General features: G+C 45.6%; 1 protein-coding gene across 1 annotated transcript in view; it reads right to left on the reverse strand.

Moving 5' to 3' along the window:
- Positions 1 to 296: 296 nt before the first annotated feature.
- Positions 297 to 20,528, reverse strand: part of LOC311413142 (myocardin-related transcription factor A-like) — a 38,421-nt gene continuing 18,189 nt past the window's right edge. Inside the window, exons 4-20 of the mRNA XM_084488895.1 lie at positions 17,860 to 17,915; positions 16,830 to 16,905; positions 16,050 to 16,211; positions 13,836 to 13,984; positions 13,500 to 13,622; positions 13,167 to 13,226; positions 12,555 to 12,787; positions 11,623 to 11,827; positions 10,304 to 10,622; positions 9,425 to 9,666; positions 7,487 to 8,671; positions 6,905 to 7,102; positions 6,691 to 6,804; positions 6,479 to 6,595; positions 5,804 to 5,905; positions 5,675 to 5,717; positions 297 to 4,519 (exon numbers count right to left, since the gene is read on the reverse strand). Of these exons, the coding sequence (XP_084345021.1) occupies positions 3,795 to 4,519; positions 5,675 to 5,717; positions 5,804 to 5,905; positions 6,479 to 6,595; positions 6,691 to 6,804; positions 6,905 to 7,102; positions 7,487 to 8,671; positions 9,425 to 9,666; positions 10,304 to 10,622; positions 11,623 to 11,827; positions 12,555 to 12,787; positions 13,167 to 13,226; positions 13,500 to 13,622; positions 13,836 to 13,984; positions 16,050 to 16,211; positions 16,830 to 16,905; positions 17,860 to 17,915 (4,109 nt within the window). The 3' untranslated portion in view covers positions 297 to 3,794. The remainder of the gene's footprint in view (positions 4,520 to 5,674; positions 5,718 to 5,803; positions 5,906 to 6,478; positions 6,596 to 6,690; positions 6,805 to 6,904; positions 7,103 to 7,486; positions 8,672 to 9,424; positions 9,667 to 10,303; positions 10,623 to 11,622; positions 11,828 to 12,554; positions 12,788 to 13,166; positions 13,227 to 13,499; positions 13,623 to 13,835; positions 13,985 to 16,049; positions 16,212 to 16,829; positions 16,906 to 17,859; positions 17,916 to 20,528) is intronic.

The following is a 20,528-nucleotide window of genomic DNA, read 5'->3' on the forward strand; positions in this document are numbered from 1 at the left end:
GCTTCAGTTTTTTTTAGGATTTAATATACACACAAACAGTGTGAAACAGTGCGAGCCATGTAGGAGAGAGAGAGGTGGTGGCTGGTGTGTGTCGGTGCTGCCGATACCAACGGTATACAATGAAAAGCCAGAAAAGACAAGAAAGCAACACGGCAACTCTTTGTAGATAAAAGGCAGTGCACAACGTGTCTGCACAGCCTACGTAAGCATATTCCCAACTTCCTCTCTCTTCTAACTAAGGACAACCTTTAACTAGGAACAACAAAAGATCAAAGAATATTTTTGTGTTATTTATTTGTAATCATTTCCCTTTCGTTCCACTTTATCATACAATAAATGCAAATATTGCTGCAAACAAATACCTTACAAATTTGAGAAATGTCTCGTGTTTGATTCAATACAAACTTGTTTGAATTAAATAGTACACTTACAGTATGTACATTAAGTGGCAGAGCAAATAATTAGCAAGAACATCAACAAAATACATTAAGGCAGAAAGCATCTGAAATTAAGTATTCCCAAAGTCAAACAAGGTCAAGTCAATGCAAACCTTTGAAGCGTTGGCTGACCCAGCACAGTGAATATGTGCTTGATATCTGCTGAATGATTAAAACTAAATCTAAGTAAAAGAAACGTCAGAGAAGAAAAAATCCTAAAGTTCAATAAACTTTAATCAGATAAGAGTGAGAGTGTGTTAGAATATGGCCCTCGACTGTGCCCAACAATGACCTTATGGAGCTGTTACTTGTTTAACTGAATGATCTTTGAATTTCTTAAACTTGTTGGCTTGCATTGCAAGTGCAATGTGAAAAAAAGGATAGAGAAAGTTATAATGTACAAAAATAAATCATGCCAACTATAGCAACAAGCATAGTTCAGTGGGTAAGCTAGGTTGGTACAACATTAGCTGCATGAATTGGGCTACGGCCAATAAGCCTTCGATGTACAGGAGGAGCTAGCAGCTAACATTTTTACTTGAAAATGTTTGTGATTATTTTCAGTTCCATGAAACAGTGGTTAGGTAGAAAACAACCAAGAAGATCCACCCATGTTTGCAGTTACAGGTGATCCAAAATGGCATGTTTATCTTGGTGAGAGAAACAACTTTGTATAGCACAGAAAAAAAAAATATATATATCATTTGTGTGTCACAGAATAGTCCTAAATACAATACATTATAGTATACCAATATTTCTACAGTGCATTTTCATCTGTCTATAAAGGACTCTATATAACACAATTCACAACCACAAGGATTTGTTTCCGTTTTGCAAACTCAGTGAGATTGCATCATGTAAGGCCATTGTGAGAGGATAGTCCATGTAGAACACAGTGGCAAAAGTACTGATGCAGTACAAGAAGAGACATTGTCTAGAATATTACAATACATACAAATGAAGCGTTTTACAAAAAATACAGCATGGGTAAAATGCCTTAAACCCCCTAACTTAAAGAACACATGTGCGCGCATGCACACACGCACACACACACACACACACACACACACACACACACACACGCACGCACGCACGCACGCACGCACGCACACACACAGTGAAACCACTAATCTGGTTGTAAAAATGAAATAGCACCCAACCAACATAAAACATGTATTTTTAGTTTACAGCATGCACCATTCTGTGTAAGATTGAAGTTCATGAACAAAAACACTATTGTACCATTTTTTCTTTCTTTTTTTACATTCAGGAGAATTCAATTGCATAATCAGTAATAATTAAGTAAGACCATGAGCTTTAAATGATGGCATGCTAAAAATAGATTCTGGTTGCAAATGCTTGATGCTCATAAAACTAAACCCTTCTGCTTCACAAACAATTAACTTTGCGGTCATTTGAATTATCGGGATAATTTACCAAAATGTGCAAACGAATAAGCATGAAAAAAACAAAGCTATCAAAAGTTTTGCAGGGTAATAACTTAGTACATTAATGTACCAAATTATAAAATGTCTCTCGCTAAATTTCTTTCCTTTCCCTAATAAGTGTGTAATTATGTATTGTTTGTGATACATTCACTGTTAATGAAGATAAAATACAACAAGTTAAACACAGTTTTCCACTGTTATGGCTATACTGCATTGTAAAACTGCACTGGTGTGACTGTGGCAGCTATTGTCAACAACCCAGTGTAGCTACCTACTGAGAGCCAGCATATCTAGCATATACAGTACTGGGGCAGTCAGACGGCAGAGTGGCGATGGTGTTTGACTCCCAGCTGAAGGATTCTGGGTTCAAACCCCAATGTCTGCAGTCACCTTTTGAACTAACCACTACCAGCTCCTGTATCTACAACAATTGCACTATAAGTCTCTTTTGTTGAAAGGATCTGCGAAACATTACCCTGGAAATCCAGAGTTTTGCTCAGCGAGTCACTCCGGGAACGAGCAATATACTCACTCCCCGATTGCCCAAACCCAGAACATTAACCCAGATACACAGATGTACATCAGATACATCTGTGTATCTGATATAGGTGGGCCAAAAGCGTTGCTGTTTTACCGATCGTATACGGCAAGTCTTATCTATTGGTTAGCTCCGCTGCTCTGGATACGTCACCCCTTGTATTCTTCTAATTGGTCGTAGTGTTATCCAATTGCGTGCAGTGATATTTTCAAATGCATGCTTGGTTCCGCCCCTCGAGTTGGGCCATTTTCATTACTCGTTGCCAGACCCTACAGCTTTCTAGATGTGGGTCTGGATTTACAGGCTAGCGAAATATAGTAATATGCAATAATGTGCAGCTTGCCTATTTGACACGCTATTTGACATGTTGGGATTTGAACCCCATGAAGCCATTGAGGACTTTGGGGTTCTCCTTTGTAAACTTTGTGTATTAAGCTATTTGATGTCATGTGATTGACAGTGGGAGGAAAGTGCAAATAGGCAGAAATATATCAACCCTCCATAAACACAACCGGTCTGTTAGGGAGCCATTGTGGATAAAAAACCAACTGATAAGAGTCCTAACTGTAGATTATCAAATGTCAATTACATAATTTTTTTAAGCATGGTACAATCAATAGCTGAATTAAACAAATAAATTGGACTTATAATCACACAGACCACACTTACTTTTCCCTGTCTGCATTTAAAACTTGCCAAGTCCTTGTCTTTGGCAATAATCACGAGTGTCGACGCCTCTGCATTTCTAACAAAATGAGCCGTCTTTTTTGTGAAAGGGAATTAGAAAAGGTTAATGGCGCTGTATTGAAACGTCTGAATGTGACCTGAAGTTTTGGGCCCCTTTCAAACTCCAACATGAATCAGTTCTGTAAAGTCACTACTAATTCATCTGATTAAGGACCATAGGACCTGCCTGAAAAGTATTGTCAGACATTGCATAATACGAGTGCATGATATTGCTTTACTCAAAGGTACAGAGCAACTATTGTGATTCAAGGTTTTATATTCTCCTCCATGTGTTCCTGTACAGAAGACCTGAAAAGGGACTGTCCATATATGGGCGGTACTTCATAAGGGATGGCGGTGCAACCATTCTCACGTCTGCTAAAAACAAACTAGTGAGATACGTTGACATAGAATGATCGCATAGTTTTGTCCGGCAGTCCTCATTTTTGGGAATTAAGATTTACAGTTATAGTAGCACGAGAAACATGTCCAATTTGACCTTTATACAGCAGGAAAATATGGTATTTTACTTACTTTTTTGTATGAGACACAAATCATTATCATTGATCGGCCAAGATGATCGACAACACGGCCAATCACAGGCCTTCTCCGAGGACCCCATCGACTGTCGCGCGTGCTGCTCCCTCATAAGCACGAATCCCATCCCATCTGCAGGTCTGAGATGTTGAGGAAGTCCGCGGAGAAGACGCTTACGGGCGTGGGCGGGGCCAACGGCGCCAGGTCGGCGGGGAGCATGTCCTCGCCGAGCCCCTCCCCCGTACCCATGGTGAGATCCAGCCACTCCATCACGTCCACCATCTGGCCCCCGGGGGCCTCGAAGCGCGCCGGGCCGGGGTGGGCGTCCGCCAGGCAGCCCTGCAGATCGAAGGTGTCCATGGGGGAGGACGGGTGCTCCAGGACGCTGGAGGAGCTCAGCAGTTGGCTGTGGAGGTCGTCAATCAAAGTCAACGGGCTGCCAGGCTCCGCCCCCAGCAGGGGGGTCGCCGCGGCGCGCTCCAGGAAGTCCTCCAAGCGCCCGCTGCCGTGGAAGGCCCCGCGCTCCTCCTCCTTCTCTTCTTCCACCACTATTTCCTCTTTGACGGTGACGGCGGAGGCGACGGGGGTCGTGTCAGAGGCCGGTCCGGTCACCTCTTGCGGACATGGGGTCGGGTGTTGCCGGGTGTTAAGATAAGATAACACTTTGTTTATCGCATGTGGGAAGTTGAGGTGGTCAAAGGGCGGCGGTGAGGTAGGAGGGGACAGCACCCGCTGTAGGGGGGAGAGAGGAGGAGGAATAGAGGGGAGGGGGGTGCTGGTGTGTAGGCCGTCCAGGGAGGGGTCTGGAGAGGGTTTGAAGGAGGATGATATTTCTGAGAATAAAAATAAATAATAATAAATAACTGGAAAATGCGATTTCCTGCAGAAAATGCAGTGAGTGCTGTAGTGCAAAGTGAGGTTGAAAATATGTTTTAATAAAGACACATAGTTTAAGACGTAAAGAAATGTTAAATGGCTTAAATCAAGTGAAGGGATTTGAATAAAAGTTCAAAAGTCTAAATGGAGTAAACAATGTAAACATGCACACCATTTAAGAAAATGTAAATGGTTGGAAACAAATAAAGTGACAGCTGAATGAAAAGCGCAAAGCATTGCTAAAAATGCAGAAATGTAAAATGAATTGAAATGAAGAATCTGAAAGGTCAAATGTATTGCCCTTCACTGCTGAAAAATCTGAAAGGTCAAATGTATTGCAGTGCACAGTGCACCTGGAAGCTGAAATCGAAAACTGACTGACGCTGAATCACATTACCTGAAGAAGCAAAGTGCTGAAATACATTGTTACAAAAGCTGGAAGCTAAACTGTAATACTGTCAAAGCTGGAAGGTAGTAGTAGTAGTACAACAAACGATATGCCTTATGAAAGGTGTGGTATTGATTGATGTTTGTAGAAAGAATTATAATAATCCCGCCAGTTTTTTTGGGAAACTGCCCCATCTGGCAACACTGCCTGCACGTCCTCGCGCTCTAACATGAGGCCAACTGAAAACAAGCCGACATGGAACTTAAAATGTGATTTAGAAAAAAGTATAAAGGTAATTGAAATTGAGATTATTGAAGATACAAATGTGCTGATTTGTTAAACCTTTGAACGAAGGGAAACGATAAAATATTGACCAAGTTACAAAGTCCAAGTTATGAAGTGTCAGAGAATGACTTCCATTGTAAAAAATATTATTTTAAAAGTAGAATATCTTAAAAAGTATAAAATATAAAAGAAATCTGAAAAGAAGTGCGCGATTCTTAGCTAATCTGAACATTTTAAAATTGGAATGGAGTCTCTAGGTGAAAAATTGAGGAAGGAGATATGTCCCAAAGTTTTTAGAGAATAATAAAAAAGAAAGAATAAAACTTAAGAAGAACAATAGTTGAGCGCTGCATGCAGCACTCACCTAATAAATAATATCCAGAATTAGACATCACCTCTTTTTTTTTTTTACAAGCTACAAAATTGTATTCACTCTTACCTCCGGTTTGAAACAGGATGTCGAAGAGGTCGTCTGTGTTTTCCTACAATGCAGGGATCAACGTGTGAGTGATGGACACATCATAAAAGGTACGGGGTTGGTAGGATAAGAAGAGAGACGGGCACCTACTCTGTAACCAGGAGAGGAGGCTGGCGTCCTCAGAGAGGATGGAGACAGAGGGCTGAACAACAGGCTGTGGTCCAGGACAGAGAACACCTCCTCCTCCTCCTCCTGGAGGGGAGAGGATCAGGGAGGATGAGACGAGAGGAGAGGATACGAGAGGAGAGGATACGAGAGGAGAGGAGAGGATACGAGAGGAGAGGAGAGGAGAGGATACGAGAGGAGAGGAGATGAGAGGAGAGGATACGAGAGGAGAGAAGAGGAGAGGAGAGGAGAGGATACGAGAGGAGAGGAGAGGATACGAGAGGAGAGGAGAGGATATGAGAGGAGAGGAGAGGAGAGGAGAGGAGACGAGAGGAGAGGAGAGGATACGAGAGGAGAGGAGAGGATACGAGAGGAGAGGAGAGGAATTTAGAGAAGATTATAGGAGAGGAGGAGGATTAAAGGAAAGGCAAGGAGAGGAGAGGAGAGAATATGTGAGAAGGGGGGAGGAGAGGAGATTATAGGAGAGGAGAGGGTAGGGGAGGAGAGGAGAGGACAGGACAGGACAGGACAAAAACAGAAAGGAGATTCATCAAATAAGTAGCAGCTGCTTTAAATATCAAACCATCCAGGTATATAAGGCGTTTAAACAGTGTTTCATCATTGTGGTGATCATTGTTTTTGGAACTGTGGAGTGCATACCGTTTTGACCGAGGGTAACAACGCGTCTTTCCCCAAAGTCTCATTGTCAAAGAATGACGACAGGGAGTGGATGCCCCCCTGCTGGGATTGGTCGATTGTAACTTGAGGTCCCGCCTCCTATTTAAAACAAACCAATCATAACAGATATTAAGTTAGGAGGAAGGAGCATATACAAGAAAGAGTTGTTTTCAGACAAAAAAAACGTAATCAACCTTTCTGTTTGGTACTTTTAAGGACCCTGGGTATGTCCTGTCTTCTGATTGGTTGTGAGGACAATCTGGCTGAGGAGATAACTGGCTAGGGAGCAAAGGTGTAGCTTGGAGTCCCTAAAAAAGGGGAAAAAAGTGCTGTAAGACAATTATCTCCCCAATTTGAAGGCAATAAAGACTTTGTTAAAAAACAGTTACAAACAGTAAGTATGTGTACCTTTGGCGTGTTTTGCGTGGTTGCAATGTTGTCCGTTGTGCTGCTCTTTTGTATCTCGGACACATGATTGGTCAGTGCAACCAGGAAGTGGTTTCCGTTGCCGTCGGTAAGCAGGGCCGGGGCGACGACCGTATTCAGGTAGTCCAGGTTGAAGGAAGGGGCGGAGCCGTTCTGCTGGTTGAGGAGAAGCTGAGAACCCTTAAGAGAAAACACAATTTTCAGTCACGGCATCCGAGTTTGTCCAATATACACAATCTAAGCGTTGATGGTCGTTGTTCTTTTTCTTCTTTGTTTTCGATACATTTAATTATCGGGAAAGGTTAAGTATCTTGTTCAAGGATGACTACAGGAATACCTTTGGGTACAGACCCAGAACCATTCTTCCAGTTTCGGAATTCAACACCCTAACCACTATCACTATCCAGCTCTGAGTGTTCATTTTTTTTTTTTCAAATCTACCACAGTCACATGTCAAGGGCATTAATGTCCAATTTACCCCAGTTTATAAAGACACTTGAGAAGAAAATCTCGATCATCTATCTGTTTTTGTTGATGTGTGGGGGGGGGGGGGCCTCGACGGACCTGATTCTCCTGCGGTGGTGTCTGTTGCGTCAGTGTTTGCTGCTGCTTGGCATGCAGCAACTGTTGAACCTTGGCTTGAACGGGGCTCTGGTGGCGGAGCGGCACCGCTCTCTGCTGCATCGGCTGCTGCTGCTGCTGCTGCTGTTTGCAACTCTGAGGCAGCATCACTGACTGCTGCTGCCTCAGAGGAACCTGTTGCTTCGGCTGGGTCTGGCTCTGCCTGGGCAGTGGCTGCTGCTGCTGCTGCTGTGATTGAGAAAGTAGCTGTTGCTGTTGCTGTTGTTTGAGCTGCTGCTTGTGGGACTTCTTCTTCCTCTGCTGGGCGCGTTGCTGGAGGTTTTGCTGGTTCTGCTGGCCGGGGTTCTGAACCAGGTGCTGCTGGTTCTGTTGGCTCTGTTGCTGCAGGAGGAGCTTCTGAATGGCCCTCTGCTGGGCCAGCTGGAGCGCGGCCTGCTGCAGACGCATCTGCTGCTCGGGCCCGTTGGCGTGGTTCCCCGACCTGTCCGGGGGACCTCCGGGTGGTCCCCCCGGGGCGGGGAAGGCGGGGAGGGACGGCCCCGCGGGACACGGCGGCAGCTGCGTCTCCACGACGTCCTTCTCCGCCGCGCTCTCCTGCTTGACCGTCACGTTGTGCGGCGCCGCGTAGGGGATCCCTGACCTCAGGGGCGGGTGGTCCGGCTGGGCGGCGAGGCAGACCGGGGAGGTCTCGCCGGGCTCCTTCTTGATGTGGATAAGGACCTTAGCTTCGGGAATCTTTGCTCTACCTCCACCCCCGCCGCCGCCGCCGCCGCCGCCGCCGCCTAGTCGGCTTCCTCGGTTGCCCTGCTCCAGCTGCATCCTCAGCAGCTCCACCAGCCGCTGCTTCTGATTCAGCATCCGGGTCAGCATTTCAATCTGCCGGTCCTTGTCCCGCAGCATCCTGTCCCGGTCCTCGCAGGGCGACACCGTCGCACTCAGAGCACCCGCGCCGCTGCCGGCAGTGTTAGAAGTGCTGATCGCCGTGGGGATGGAAGCGGTTGCCACGGTACCGCTGGGGGGAGAGAATACCGCATTGGAGTCGGTGGGGGAGTACACAAAGAGTTTCTGGGTGGAGTAGGCCGCAGGGAGACAGGAAGTGGGTTCTTCTTTGATGACGGCGGTGGGAGCGTGGGTGTGGAGGCACCGCTGCGCTGGGGGCGACGTCGCCTGAAGGGGGATTGTGGCAGAGGCAGAGACAGAAGGGAGTGGGAATAAAATAAAAAGGGGGAGTAAATAAAATAGTTAGGGTAAAAGTGATGAGAGGGGCTAAAAGTCATCGGTTCAGTTTGCAGTAAGAGATGAAAAATTTAACTTTATTCATCCGTGATGGGAACTTCAGGATGATGAAATAGAGGCCCACGGCAGGGGGAAAATGTTAAGGAAATCTTATGCCCCTGCTTTGACAATTAAAAGGAAAGACAAACGTCTACAGAGGATTCACTGGACCAGCATCTAAGCAAGATGTCAGTTTTGTTAAATGAGGTTGAAAATATGAACATGGAGGAGGATGAAGTGAAAGTGAAGTGAATGACTTAATGGGCCATTCAGTTTAACAGGCTAGACACTGGTATAATTGTCTAATAATGACGTTCCAACCCACTGATCCATGACTATGGAGTGAAATAAATCAAATGTCATCTGTATTACAACAGAAAAAATGAAACATTCAAACACAAACACACAAGCACAAACTGCAACACAAGTTTGCCACTGCAGTTGACTGATTGGACTCCATTTTTTCGCAATCCGAAACTTTTCAACAGGTTAAAAAAGCTGATTTCACTCCAAACAAAAACCCTGGTTGGTTTCCATGCAAACGATGGTTGCCGTTATGAGAGTTCAATGCAAAAAGTGAAAGTGTGAGCATCAAGTGTGAGTGCACCCATACATGGACGTAAACCAGACCCAATACCCACTAACCATCTCGTCCAGCCCATTGGTGGTGGTGGTGGTGGTGGTGGTGGTGTAGTCGTTCTCTGGGCTCATGGCGGACGGAGAACCGGCGTGAGGTGATGGAGAAACAGGAGAGGAGGGGTGGAGGCAGCCGAAGGTCATGACTTGCTGTGGTGGTGGTGGTGGTGGTAGTGGGGGTAGTGGTGGTGGTGGGGTGGCAGTGTGGCTGAGTGAGGGGCTGGTGCTAGAGCCTGGGTCGGTCCAATGAGCTGAATAAATGAGAACGTCGTCAGAGCGTCACAAGGGAGATAGCATGAAGCTAGCTAGCATGGGCAGGGGTTGTACGTTTCAATGCACGCTGCGTATAGAACTAATGTCTTCTGCAGAGTACATTTTGGACGACAAATTTAAACACGTTATTTTGCATCCGTCCTGATGCAGCCGTGTGTTTTGGGGTTAATGCTTTTGGTATCTAATGACCCCTGATCAGGGCGAACTGACCGGGGGGTCATTAGATACAAAAAGGACTAAAAAAACACAATGTAAGTTTAAAGTAAAAAATGGAATTGCTTTGCTTGAGAGATACGTGAACAGCACTAAGGTCAGAGCAGAAGCTCTTTCTAAACCAGCCTGGAAACATGTGATAACCAGGCCTACTCTCAGGCCATTACACTGCTGTGGCTACATCTCTGGTCAATTGTTTTACATTACGGAAACAAAGATCACAAGATCACAACTTAATCCCCAAAAACATAAATAATAACGTACCCAGATAAACAGGTTCATCGGGATAATCAGCACGGCGTGCGATTAATTGGATGATTACACCCCGGCGAGCGTTACACGCACCAGGTAGCGACAACGTAATTAGACACCTAAACGGGGTCTAATCTTCTGCAATTATACCTGCTGCAGGAGACGGATGGATGTGTCCCTGCTGCGACGGGGGTGGTGGTGGTGGTGGTGGTGGTGTGGGGTTACCGCGAGCACCGCCACCCACGCCCCGGGCCTCTGGCTCGGCGGCTCCCCCTGCTGACTGCAGGAGCGAGGAGGGGGAGGAGACCATGGTGACGGTGGCGGAGGAGGGGGCGCCCGTGACCACGGCCCCGCCCATGCCCGCCGCGGTGTGCAGCTCCTGATAGGCCTTGAGACGCTCGATGAGGTCGCTCTTGGTGCCCGAGACGGTCAGGTGGCGCTGCTTCAGCTCCGCCTTCAGCTCCGCCACCTGAGACAGACAGACGGACAGACAGACAGAAAGAGAGAGAGAGAGAGAGAGAGAGAGAGAGAGAGAGAGAGAGTGTTAGAGAGCAAGGAAATAAATAGTGAGTGAGGAAATAAAAGGAGGGAGAGAGGGGAAGAGAAAGGGAGAGGGATGGAGGAAAAAAGGAGAAAGGGACAGAGGGTTGAACACAAAGCATAGACAACAATGGATGAAGGGAAGTGGAGAAGGAGCGAATAAAAACATCTTTATACATAAAAAAGGAAGGAAAAGGAAGCCAACTCTAGACAGAGCAATAACCCAGATACTCCATCAACATTTCCATGTGTCAGCGCTGAGCAGACAAGCCATTTCTCACTGTGCGCACAACCCAGTGGAGTGGCAGCTCTGGTATCAAACAGTCAAGTCCTAACCACCAGCCCCGCCAATGAAATAACGGCAGGGTTCGCCCACTTATTAAGAGCGTTGAGATTTATATTCAGATGTATCACGGGGAACAGATCCGACTCAATGAAATTTATTACCTCACAAATGTCCACAAGCAGCCATTTGATTGGCCCCGCCTCTGCGGAATGGCTAAAGTCATCTTAATTCTCCCTGAGAGAAATCTCCTTGGTCATGAAGTATGACAACACCATGCACTGTGTCTCTGCCCTTTCCAATGCAGATCACCACCTAGAATATCACCGAGTCATCAACTGACAAGTCTGCACTCTGATGTTCGATTTCTGGAGAAAATCTATCGAGCAGCAAGCACTTCAATTGTGTCGCTCCAATATCAACAGTTTCCTTTGATTGTGCTCAGCCTCATTTATAAATTGCTTTGGTTAAAATAATCTGCTAAATTAAATTAAATGTCTCATTAAATGAATTACATTCCTAAATATAAATGTGTATTTTAGAGAGAGGACAGTCAGTGGCTAGATGATATCATCTCACAAACATTGGCAACACTAAAGTGCAAATGGCAGAAAGACAGGTGGATAACTAGAGGAGAACTGCCAACCTTCATCTCGTCCAGGTTCGAAGGCAGAGCCTGGGGCATGGTCTCCCCAGCCGAGGCAGCCCTCTGGTGGTTCAGAGTGCTCTGGCTGGCAGGGGGGGCACTGGTGTTTCTGGGTGGGGAGGAGGGGGCGGCGGCGGAGGTGCTGGTGACGGCGGAGGAGGAAGAGGAGGAAGAAGAGGAGGTGGCCGGGGGTGACTGGCGATCCCTGCACGGAGACAGAATCAAGGGGAGACGATATTGTCAGTGCTATAACATATGTATGCCCACACAGATACATAAACACCACCCCCTCTGCTCCAAAAAAGGCATCAAGAACGTAGCTGTACATCCCCCATCCCCTCCCCTCACTTTCCCATCCACTCCCCTCACCCTGCCATCCACACCCCTCACCCTGCCATCCACTCCCCTCACCCTGCCATCCACTCCCCTCACCCCCGTCCACTCCACTCACCCTGCCATCCATTCCCCTCATCCCTAATTGACTCCCCTCACCCAGCCATCCAATCCACTGTAAAGACTGATGCAGGATAGTGCAATAGCTCTGCTGCTCCCAAGTCGAATTAACTGGGTTTGCCGCAACCCCGCCTCCCCCAATGCTCACATTTACCTGTAAGAAGCCCCATCCCACCAAATGCTTGTTAATGACATGCATCTAAAAACTGATACCCTACACTGCGTCACCTTGCATCACAGGGCGCAACAGGGCGCTTAAAATGATAAATTTACAGAGAATAATATCATCCTTTAGGAGTGAAACAGATAGTGGTGGTGTTCGCTATTTTAATTTGACTCTTGCTCATGTTTTGGTTTGGACAGAGAATTAATTCGGCAGTAATTCCAAGCCGAAAGAAAAAGTTGCGACGCATAGCCGAGGTCCCTTTGGATAGAACCGCTTCAATGTCTCCATGATAAATAGCAAACTAGGGACTGACTTGGGCCTGGCAGGCAGGATGGTGGCATAGCTGACGCTGCTGGTGTTATTGTTCTGCTGCTGCTGCTGTAGCTTCTGCTGGAGCTTCTGCTGGCTGAGAATCTGCAGCTGCAAGAAGAGCTGCTGTTGCTGGAGCAGCTTGGCGTAGGACGAGTCCAGCTGGGGGGGAGCGGGGGGCTCCTTGCCACCCCTCTGGTCCGGCGGGACGTACTGGTGGTACTTCAGCTTCCTGATCTGGAGACGATGACGGGATTAAGGAAAGGATGATCAGAAAAATGTGACACTTCTGCACTGAGCAGAAGTTAAGTAAATGATGAGGAGTTAAGGTCAAATGAACGTCATCAATTCCGGATGGGACACTCAGGAGATTTACAGAAGTGAACTTTAGTAGATTGTAAATCTTCCCAGACGGTGGACTTTGGTGGGAGGAGGGGGGGGGGGTGATATTTGGGGTTGTGGGGGAAGTTTTTTGTGTGTCATATTGAGTTGCATCTGGTCATGTTTTCTGAAGGATGAAAATGTCAAAAAGTCTATAAAATAAAGATGAAACATAGGTGACACAAGACTCTTAAGGCTCTTTATTGGCCCTGTCATTGGGAGACGTGGTAGCGACCTTGGGCTGGTCCTTGAGCTTCTTGGGTCTGTAGGCCAAAGAGGTCATCTTATGCTGGGACTGGAGGAGAACAGAGGGATGAAGACAATTGCTTTATTGCATCGTATTGATATTTGTCTTGCTATAAAAAGAACAGCAACAACAACAGCCCTAGGTCCACAGTGCACACTTGCTGATTAAGCTTTGGCTACATTTGAAATGTGGTGCTTAAACTCTTGCAGCAAGGGAAATCATATTTTTGGAAACAAACCCAAGGCTATGGGTAGGTCATTCTGTCAAAATCTCATTAGAAACTCTTTGACAGGCTTGCCATGATGTGATTGGATGGCTGACCTTCATTGATGGTGGACTGGGATCGCTGTGAGAAGGCAGCGCTGCCGTCTCATTGGTCAGATTCATGGTGGAGGCGGGTTTAGTCGGGATAGAAGAGGCTGATGGCGGGACCTGATTGAGGAACTGGAAAGGACATTTTTTTTGTCAGAATGGAATGAAGCCCACTTTAACGATCCTGTCTCACCAAATAAGCGAATCAATACGAATAAAATATTGTAGTATTAGTACTCCACGAAGAATATTAAACTATGAGTCGCCTACACACTTGCTGCTTGCTAACAGTGGGTTCTAGCGTGGCCAGGGTGGAAGGCCTGTGTCTGAGCTGGACGTGGTTACCTGCGTGGGGGAGGGTGTAAGGCTTCCCAGGGGAGACAGCAGGGGTCCCGGGGCCTCGGGGAGATCCTGGGGGCAGAGTGGCTCCGGGGAGAGGCTGTCACTACTGTCCTCGTCGAAGGATGAGCTCTCGCCCGACGCCTTAGGGAAGTCTGTCATGCCATGGAGAAAGGAAGTAGAGGAAGGAGACGAAGGAGAGGATGAGAGGTGGACAAAAGGCGAGGAAGACTTTAAGTCGCAGTCAAAACATAAATGCGGTGTTTTGGTTCGGCAAGCGACCGCGTGTGTACCCTCCCACGCGCATACGCACGTGCACACCACACGCACTGACACAAGCGCACACACACACACACACACACACACACACCACTCCCTCCTCACCAGAACATTGAACAGTCAGTAGCAGGACCTTCAGTCCCCCTTGAGAGGAAACTATAGCAGCCACCTCACACGTGCGTTCCTGCCTTACCTGTGGACTGTGAACTGTGGCACCTGTTTCAAGCATTTGTTTCATGTACGTGTGTCTGTGTGAGTCGCTGCTGGCCGGTAAACTGCCGTCAGCAGGACATGATGAACACACAACATGGGGCTGATTAAACATCCTCCCCACCCGTAATGTGGGGAGTGTGGAGCCTCATCCACCACTGAGCCGGGCCGCTGCGGGCCCCACGCCCACGTGTCAAGGTCTTAATTCTGTGTGCGCGCACACACACGCACACACACACACACACACCTGCAAACACACACACTTGCACACCCCTCCAACACACACACACACACGCCTCTGTTGGCGTGTGCCTGCTTATCTATGTCTTAATTCTGCATAGTCAAATACACACACACACACACACACACACACACACACACACACACACACACCTGCAAACACACACACTTGCACACCCCTCCAACACACACACACAAACAAGAAAGTTTTTATATTTATTGTGCATGCAGAACACGGTTCAAACAGTTCAAAGCATGTGTACATTACAAGTCTGCATGCTTGTTATTAATACCTATTTCCCACCCAGAAATAATATATTATTATTTGTAGTGTTGCCTACCACTGTATGCCTCTATCCCATGCCCATGTTTATGTGTATAAGTCTATATACATGTACATGTACATTATTTATAAACGTTCATACTATAGATACACATATACATGAATATACATACATATACACATATGTATACATTCATATACATAAATATATGCATACATGTATTATCACTAGTCAACACACAATGCCCTAATGATTTCTCTGAGGCTTTAATGAAATTGCTGTTATTATTGTTGGCCAGGAAATGATCCTCCTCAGACACCGTACCTTTATTGAATCTGAGCTTTCACACCTCTACACATCAATCAAGCGGGCGGACATCTTGTCTCTAAAGTCATAATCTTACATCTGAGGGGAAGGGGCGGCAAAAATAAACAAATCATTGTTCATAGTAAGATGACCAACAGGCTTGGTCTTTTGCCAGTCTAGTCTCTCTTCCCTGTTCCTCTCCTTCCCCATCTCCCTCCCACTGCTTAGGGGAAGTTATATTTTATCCATTTGACATTTGCCCGTTCATTTGAAGGACATAATGGGGTTTTAATGAAATTACAAGCACACATCCCCTGGTGAGGACTTAGGGGTCGATTCTTATATCTGGGTTATGAAGCCAACTGGCATTTCTACTAAAAGACAGCTGAATATTTCAGAACTTGGTTCTCCATAGCAATTAATATCTAATCCTTTTGACACATTAAACCTTTATAATGTTTCTGGTGTCTGTTCAGGATGTAAACGAGATCTAAGATGCAGTCAGAAGAAGCATATTGCAAGAAGTGAAATATTAAAACATTGTTCTTCTTGTTTCTGCAAGCTTGTTGTCGTGGCAATATCAAAAGGATTGACAATGCTAGCAATAACAATGTCAGCAGAAAGAGGATGATGTATTGGGCTAGGGACTTCGACTCCCAGCCGAAATGTACTGGATTCAATATTCCATGACAACGGTCTACCTGTAGGCATCCTTGAGCAAGATGCCTAACAAAAAATGCCTGCTCCTAAATAATGTATTCGATTTCAAAGCCTGTCAATGATGAAGTTGGTTACAAATCAAAACACGCTCACATGGAGTGAAACAGTACGCTAATGGCAATAACTGTTATTATTCCCCCACGTTCCCTCATCTCCTCCTCCGGGGCGCGTCAGTACTCGCCTATGATGGCCCGCTTGATGCTGGAGTGGACGGGTAGGATGTTCTTGTGGATGAGCTCCATGGGCCCGGGCCGGTGGGAGAGCTTGACGTTGAGGTCGTCGGCCAGGCGCGCCCTCTTCAGCTGCAGCTGCGTGGCCTGCAGGCAGGGCTCCGCACGTGTCTCTGCACGGGAAGACACGGCGATGGGGACACGGGCATGTTAAAGGGCCCCTCGTTTACCCTACAAGGTGTGATGTTGAGCCATTTTGAAAGCTAGGCTAGGGCGACATCCCACGTGGGGGGTGTCACCTGTTTCACGGTTGAGGATGCCTGAAATTCAAGATTCTCCGTCACTCGTGACTTCTACTCATCCTCTGAATCCCATAATAAATGTGAGAGTTATCCACGTAGAACAGCCATTCCATTCAACAGAACATTCCACTGGCTAGGCTGGTCTATCCTACGTCTGAGTGGACTCCCCCATTAGATCCCATGGGACCAGCAAAAGAAAGCGACCATGAAATCTGTAGCTCTAAGTGGAGAGGGGAATTGTTGATCCGTCATTTGGGATCGCTAATGAAGTGTTTAGCAGACACTTCTGTCCCAAGCGACTTACAGGCAAGGCTGAGAACAATTAAAAAGGCATACAATGCAGTATGAGATGCACATTGTCCTATGAAAGGGGGTGATGTAGTGGCCCAATGTGGAGGATAGAGGGCACTGTGTGTGTGTGTGTGTGTGTGTGTGTGTGTGTGTGTGTGTGTGTGTGTGTGTGTGTGTGTGTGTGTGTGTGAGACTTACGCTCCAGGATGTGCATCCTGATGAGCTCGGATCGCTCCGGACGACAGCGGAACTTGGTCTTCAGGTAGTCCTCTGTCTGTGGACCAGATCCAGGCATGGCAGTTATCATTCCTTATTACACGGCTCTTCTCAGTGCTGTGGAACGCTCCGTTCACTTGCATGGGCCTTCCAGACTTCCGGTGGTGGATTATTTTTCACATCTTTTGTATCACTCCGCAAGTAGTCTGGTAACTTATCAACCCCAGCGTACTCGGTTGCTAAGCGACGTAGGTAAATAGCTTTTTAGGTGAGGTGAGGAGGAAGTCGCATCTGCAGTCTGCAATCTGCAGTTTCAACTTCATCGACACATTTTATTACGATTTTGTGAAGTGTGTGTACACACTTCACTGAAGACAGTGCTGATTCCCCACTTAAATGGGGAATCAGCATTGTTCCCATGATGATAAAATGATACACTAATGCCATACCAGGGCTTGTCCTATGCTAAGCCTTCCAAACCCAGACCTTTTATGGATTCAAAATATGTTGTTGTAATAAATACCAGCGCACCGAGACTCCTTGGAAATGGTTGATTTGGTTCCATGAAATCTTTTCATCCACTGAGATGGTCAAGCATCTCGTACATTAGTATGCTGATATCGTCAATGGCAAAATAAGAAGTAATTTCCTGTTTCAAGGGGCGAGTCTGGCCACATTGAACTCCCACATAATGACTTATATTATAAATGACTTTATTTCAAAGATCCCTTCCACCCCGGCACTCTCGCTTTCATTATAAGATGTGAGAGATGAACATCTAAGATTTGTCTGCTGAAGAATATTTATGAAGAATATTGAAGAATACCTGAAGAAGGTATATATTATTATACCATATATGGATTATTTGATACCATACATGATATGTTTAGAATGCACCATACATGTGTTACATGTTTGATGTCTTCTTATCATGGTTAATATAAGGGGTGTTTTTGGGGGACAAATGCTTTTGGGAGGTTGATGGCGTGGTTAGTAGAGTTAGAGTACTCACGCGGGCTCGCTCCAGGCTCCTCCTGTGTTCATGGAAGGCTGCTGAACCTTTCAATGCTGGAAGACATGAAGTCGGAACACACTGAGGTTAAAATATAGTATAAGATATGTTGATAGATGGTCAGATAGAGAGAGAGGGAGAGAGAGAACAGAGATGGAGAGTGAGAGATACTCAGAGGTCAGCAACACAAAGTAAAACCAACCCCCCCCTTAACGTTTGCGTGTGTCTGTGTACGTGTGAATACGTGCGTGTGTGCATGTGTGTGTGTGTACGAGTGTGTGGAAGGAGAGAAGGGGATAGGGGCTTCTGCACTCCAGCTTTCTGTGTCCTAGCATAACAAAAAAAACAAGCTAGTATTTGTCTGTTTGTTTGTGTGATCGTTGTGTTTTTTTGTGTGTTTTTTATGTTTATGACCGAACAAGACGGCTTGGAAAAACTCTAGGAGCCAAGAGAGGGCTGGGGAGAGGAACTAAGGACACACTGGCATGATAAATGTGCTCCAATTAAACCTGCTGTCAGGGTGTATTTTTTGTTCCAGCCTGGCTGTATTTCCTTATTGTCGTCCAGGTTCACACAAGGTCCCGTCGTCGCTGCTCTCATTGTTCTCTCAGTGTTTGTTCCGGTCCCAGAGCAGAGTGTGGCCACAGGAACATCACTCACTCTCTGGATGTTGTCACTTCCTATCCGTTTGCATAATGACAAACATCCCAATGTTCTTGTCTGCTTTCTTCATTCTATTGTCTATAATTTACACCATTTTGAATCCACAGCCGAGGGGTCCACGCTGTCTGTCCACGCTTCCCCCAACTCACACCTTCTCTCATATTCAGGTCCGCTGGTGTCCGGGTGACACAATAGTTATATGTCATCCTTTTCAAAAAATATATGTTTTTCCTACCCCAAAGCAGAAACATCAGAAAAGAAATGTCAGGGGACATGGCCAGCAAAAAATATCATTGGTCTCTCACACAACATGTTACATGTTGCAGTTGCTGTAACCCCATATTCAATAGCTATCCTGAATGTTTAAAGTAAACTGGCACTCACAGCAAGGAAGGAAGACGAGAGTTATCAGTTCTCAAAAGCAAGAAGTACATACATACACATACGTAGTGTGGTTAAACTTATTTCCAAATAATTTCTAAAAGAATAAAAGATAAAAACATCCGCCCATGGTTATATAAAACCAGTGCTTTGTTCACAATGAATCCATTTGTTTTGTGGAGGAAAAAAGTGAGGGGAACCAAATTTTGAATGAGCGTGCAATGAAAAATATGTTTAAAGCAGGTCTCTTTCAAATAGAGAAGCTCCATTATAGGGTTGACAGACAGGGATGTCTTTTTAACTTGCCCTGCTTTTTTCCCCCTGTCTCTGCTCTTGGTTGAGCTTCTACCACTGATTTAACACATAATCATCCTGGGGATTTGGGAGTTTAAGTGTCTTATTAACTGATTGGATCGCTCACTCCCTTGTTCAACAGTGCTGCTCTGTACTCAAAGCTTTGCTTATCACTCCGAATGGATATTAAGTGAACAGAAAGAAGTAAAATGGGGTTTAAGGAAAACAGCAGGATATTATTTTAGAACGTTGCATTCAAATACACTCTTTCTATTATTAGCTCTCTCCTTTTCTCACTCTCCCCATATCCAGATCTCTTTTCTGCCCATGTTTAAGCCCATGATTCAGATCAGTGTTGTGGTCCCATAAAAGGGGGACATTTCCAATTTTGAGTTTCTCCATTAAAAATCCCTACAATGTATAATCCATAGTATAAATCCTAGTTGCATTATCACAAAGCTCTAGTCAATATCAACCACTTGTAAGCTATAAGGCTGATAGTAAATGGGTGTTACAAGTTGCAAATCCAACTCTCTACTGGCTCTGACTGCAGCATTAGCAGTTGTCTGGAATATGAAGATCATTCTCTATCCAGTAGGCCTTAGGTTAACATACTGATATCAATAGACAGCTCCTTCCCTTTAGCCTTGCACTGAAAGGAAAGAGCACAGCTTTAGCTTACAATAAAGGTCATGCTTTAGCCTAAATGCTATCAAGGGACTATAGCTCTGGCAAAGCAGAATAGGTGGCTTTGGTGACCTAGCACTGTTGGCATTAGTGGAGAATGAGTCCAAGGCTTGGGTTCATGAATTGGGTTGCCTTTTAAGTTTGTAAACTGAATTGTGCTTCTCAATAAATACTAATTCATAACATTCAACCGATACATTGAAGTTTATTGTCCCTTATATCCTGTCCCTGTCTGTTTCCTTGATGCCATACATACCTGTTAAAATAGTAGCAAAAGAAACGTAGCAAAAAAATTTGCTCCATGCATTAGCCTGAAAATAGAATAGTTCACTGTCTGAAGGTCAGGGTCAACAGGAAACAAGACCAGTTAGGGAATCAGACAACTCGTGTCTCATGTCAGAAAATCAACTCCCTGTCAATAGATGCTCCTTCATCAGCTTGGGGTCAGACAGAAACTGATGAAATGGATGGAAAACCAATATGTTTTCAACATCCATCAGTGTGTCAGAATGTGTCAGAATGCTTGAAAGATTTCTACCCATATACCTCTGTAAATATACTATGGTTCTGAATTCAACTTTAATCTGTTTTTGTACAGTGTTGTAGATAATGACATTAGCTGTTATCTATGTGTTCATGGGCTT

This window comes from Micromesistius poutassou, assembly GCF_964030765.1.
Source record: "Micromesistius poutassou genome assembly, chromosome: 1".
NCBI lineage: Eukaryota > Metazoa > Chordata > Actinopteri > Gadiformes > Gadidae > Micromesistius > Micromesistius poutassou.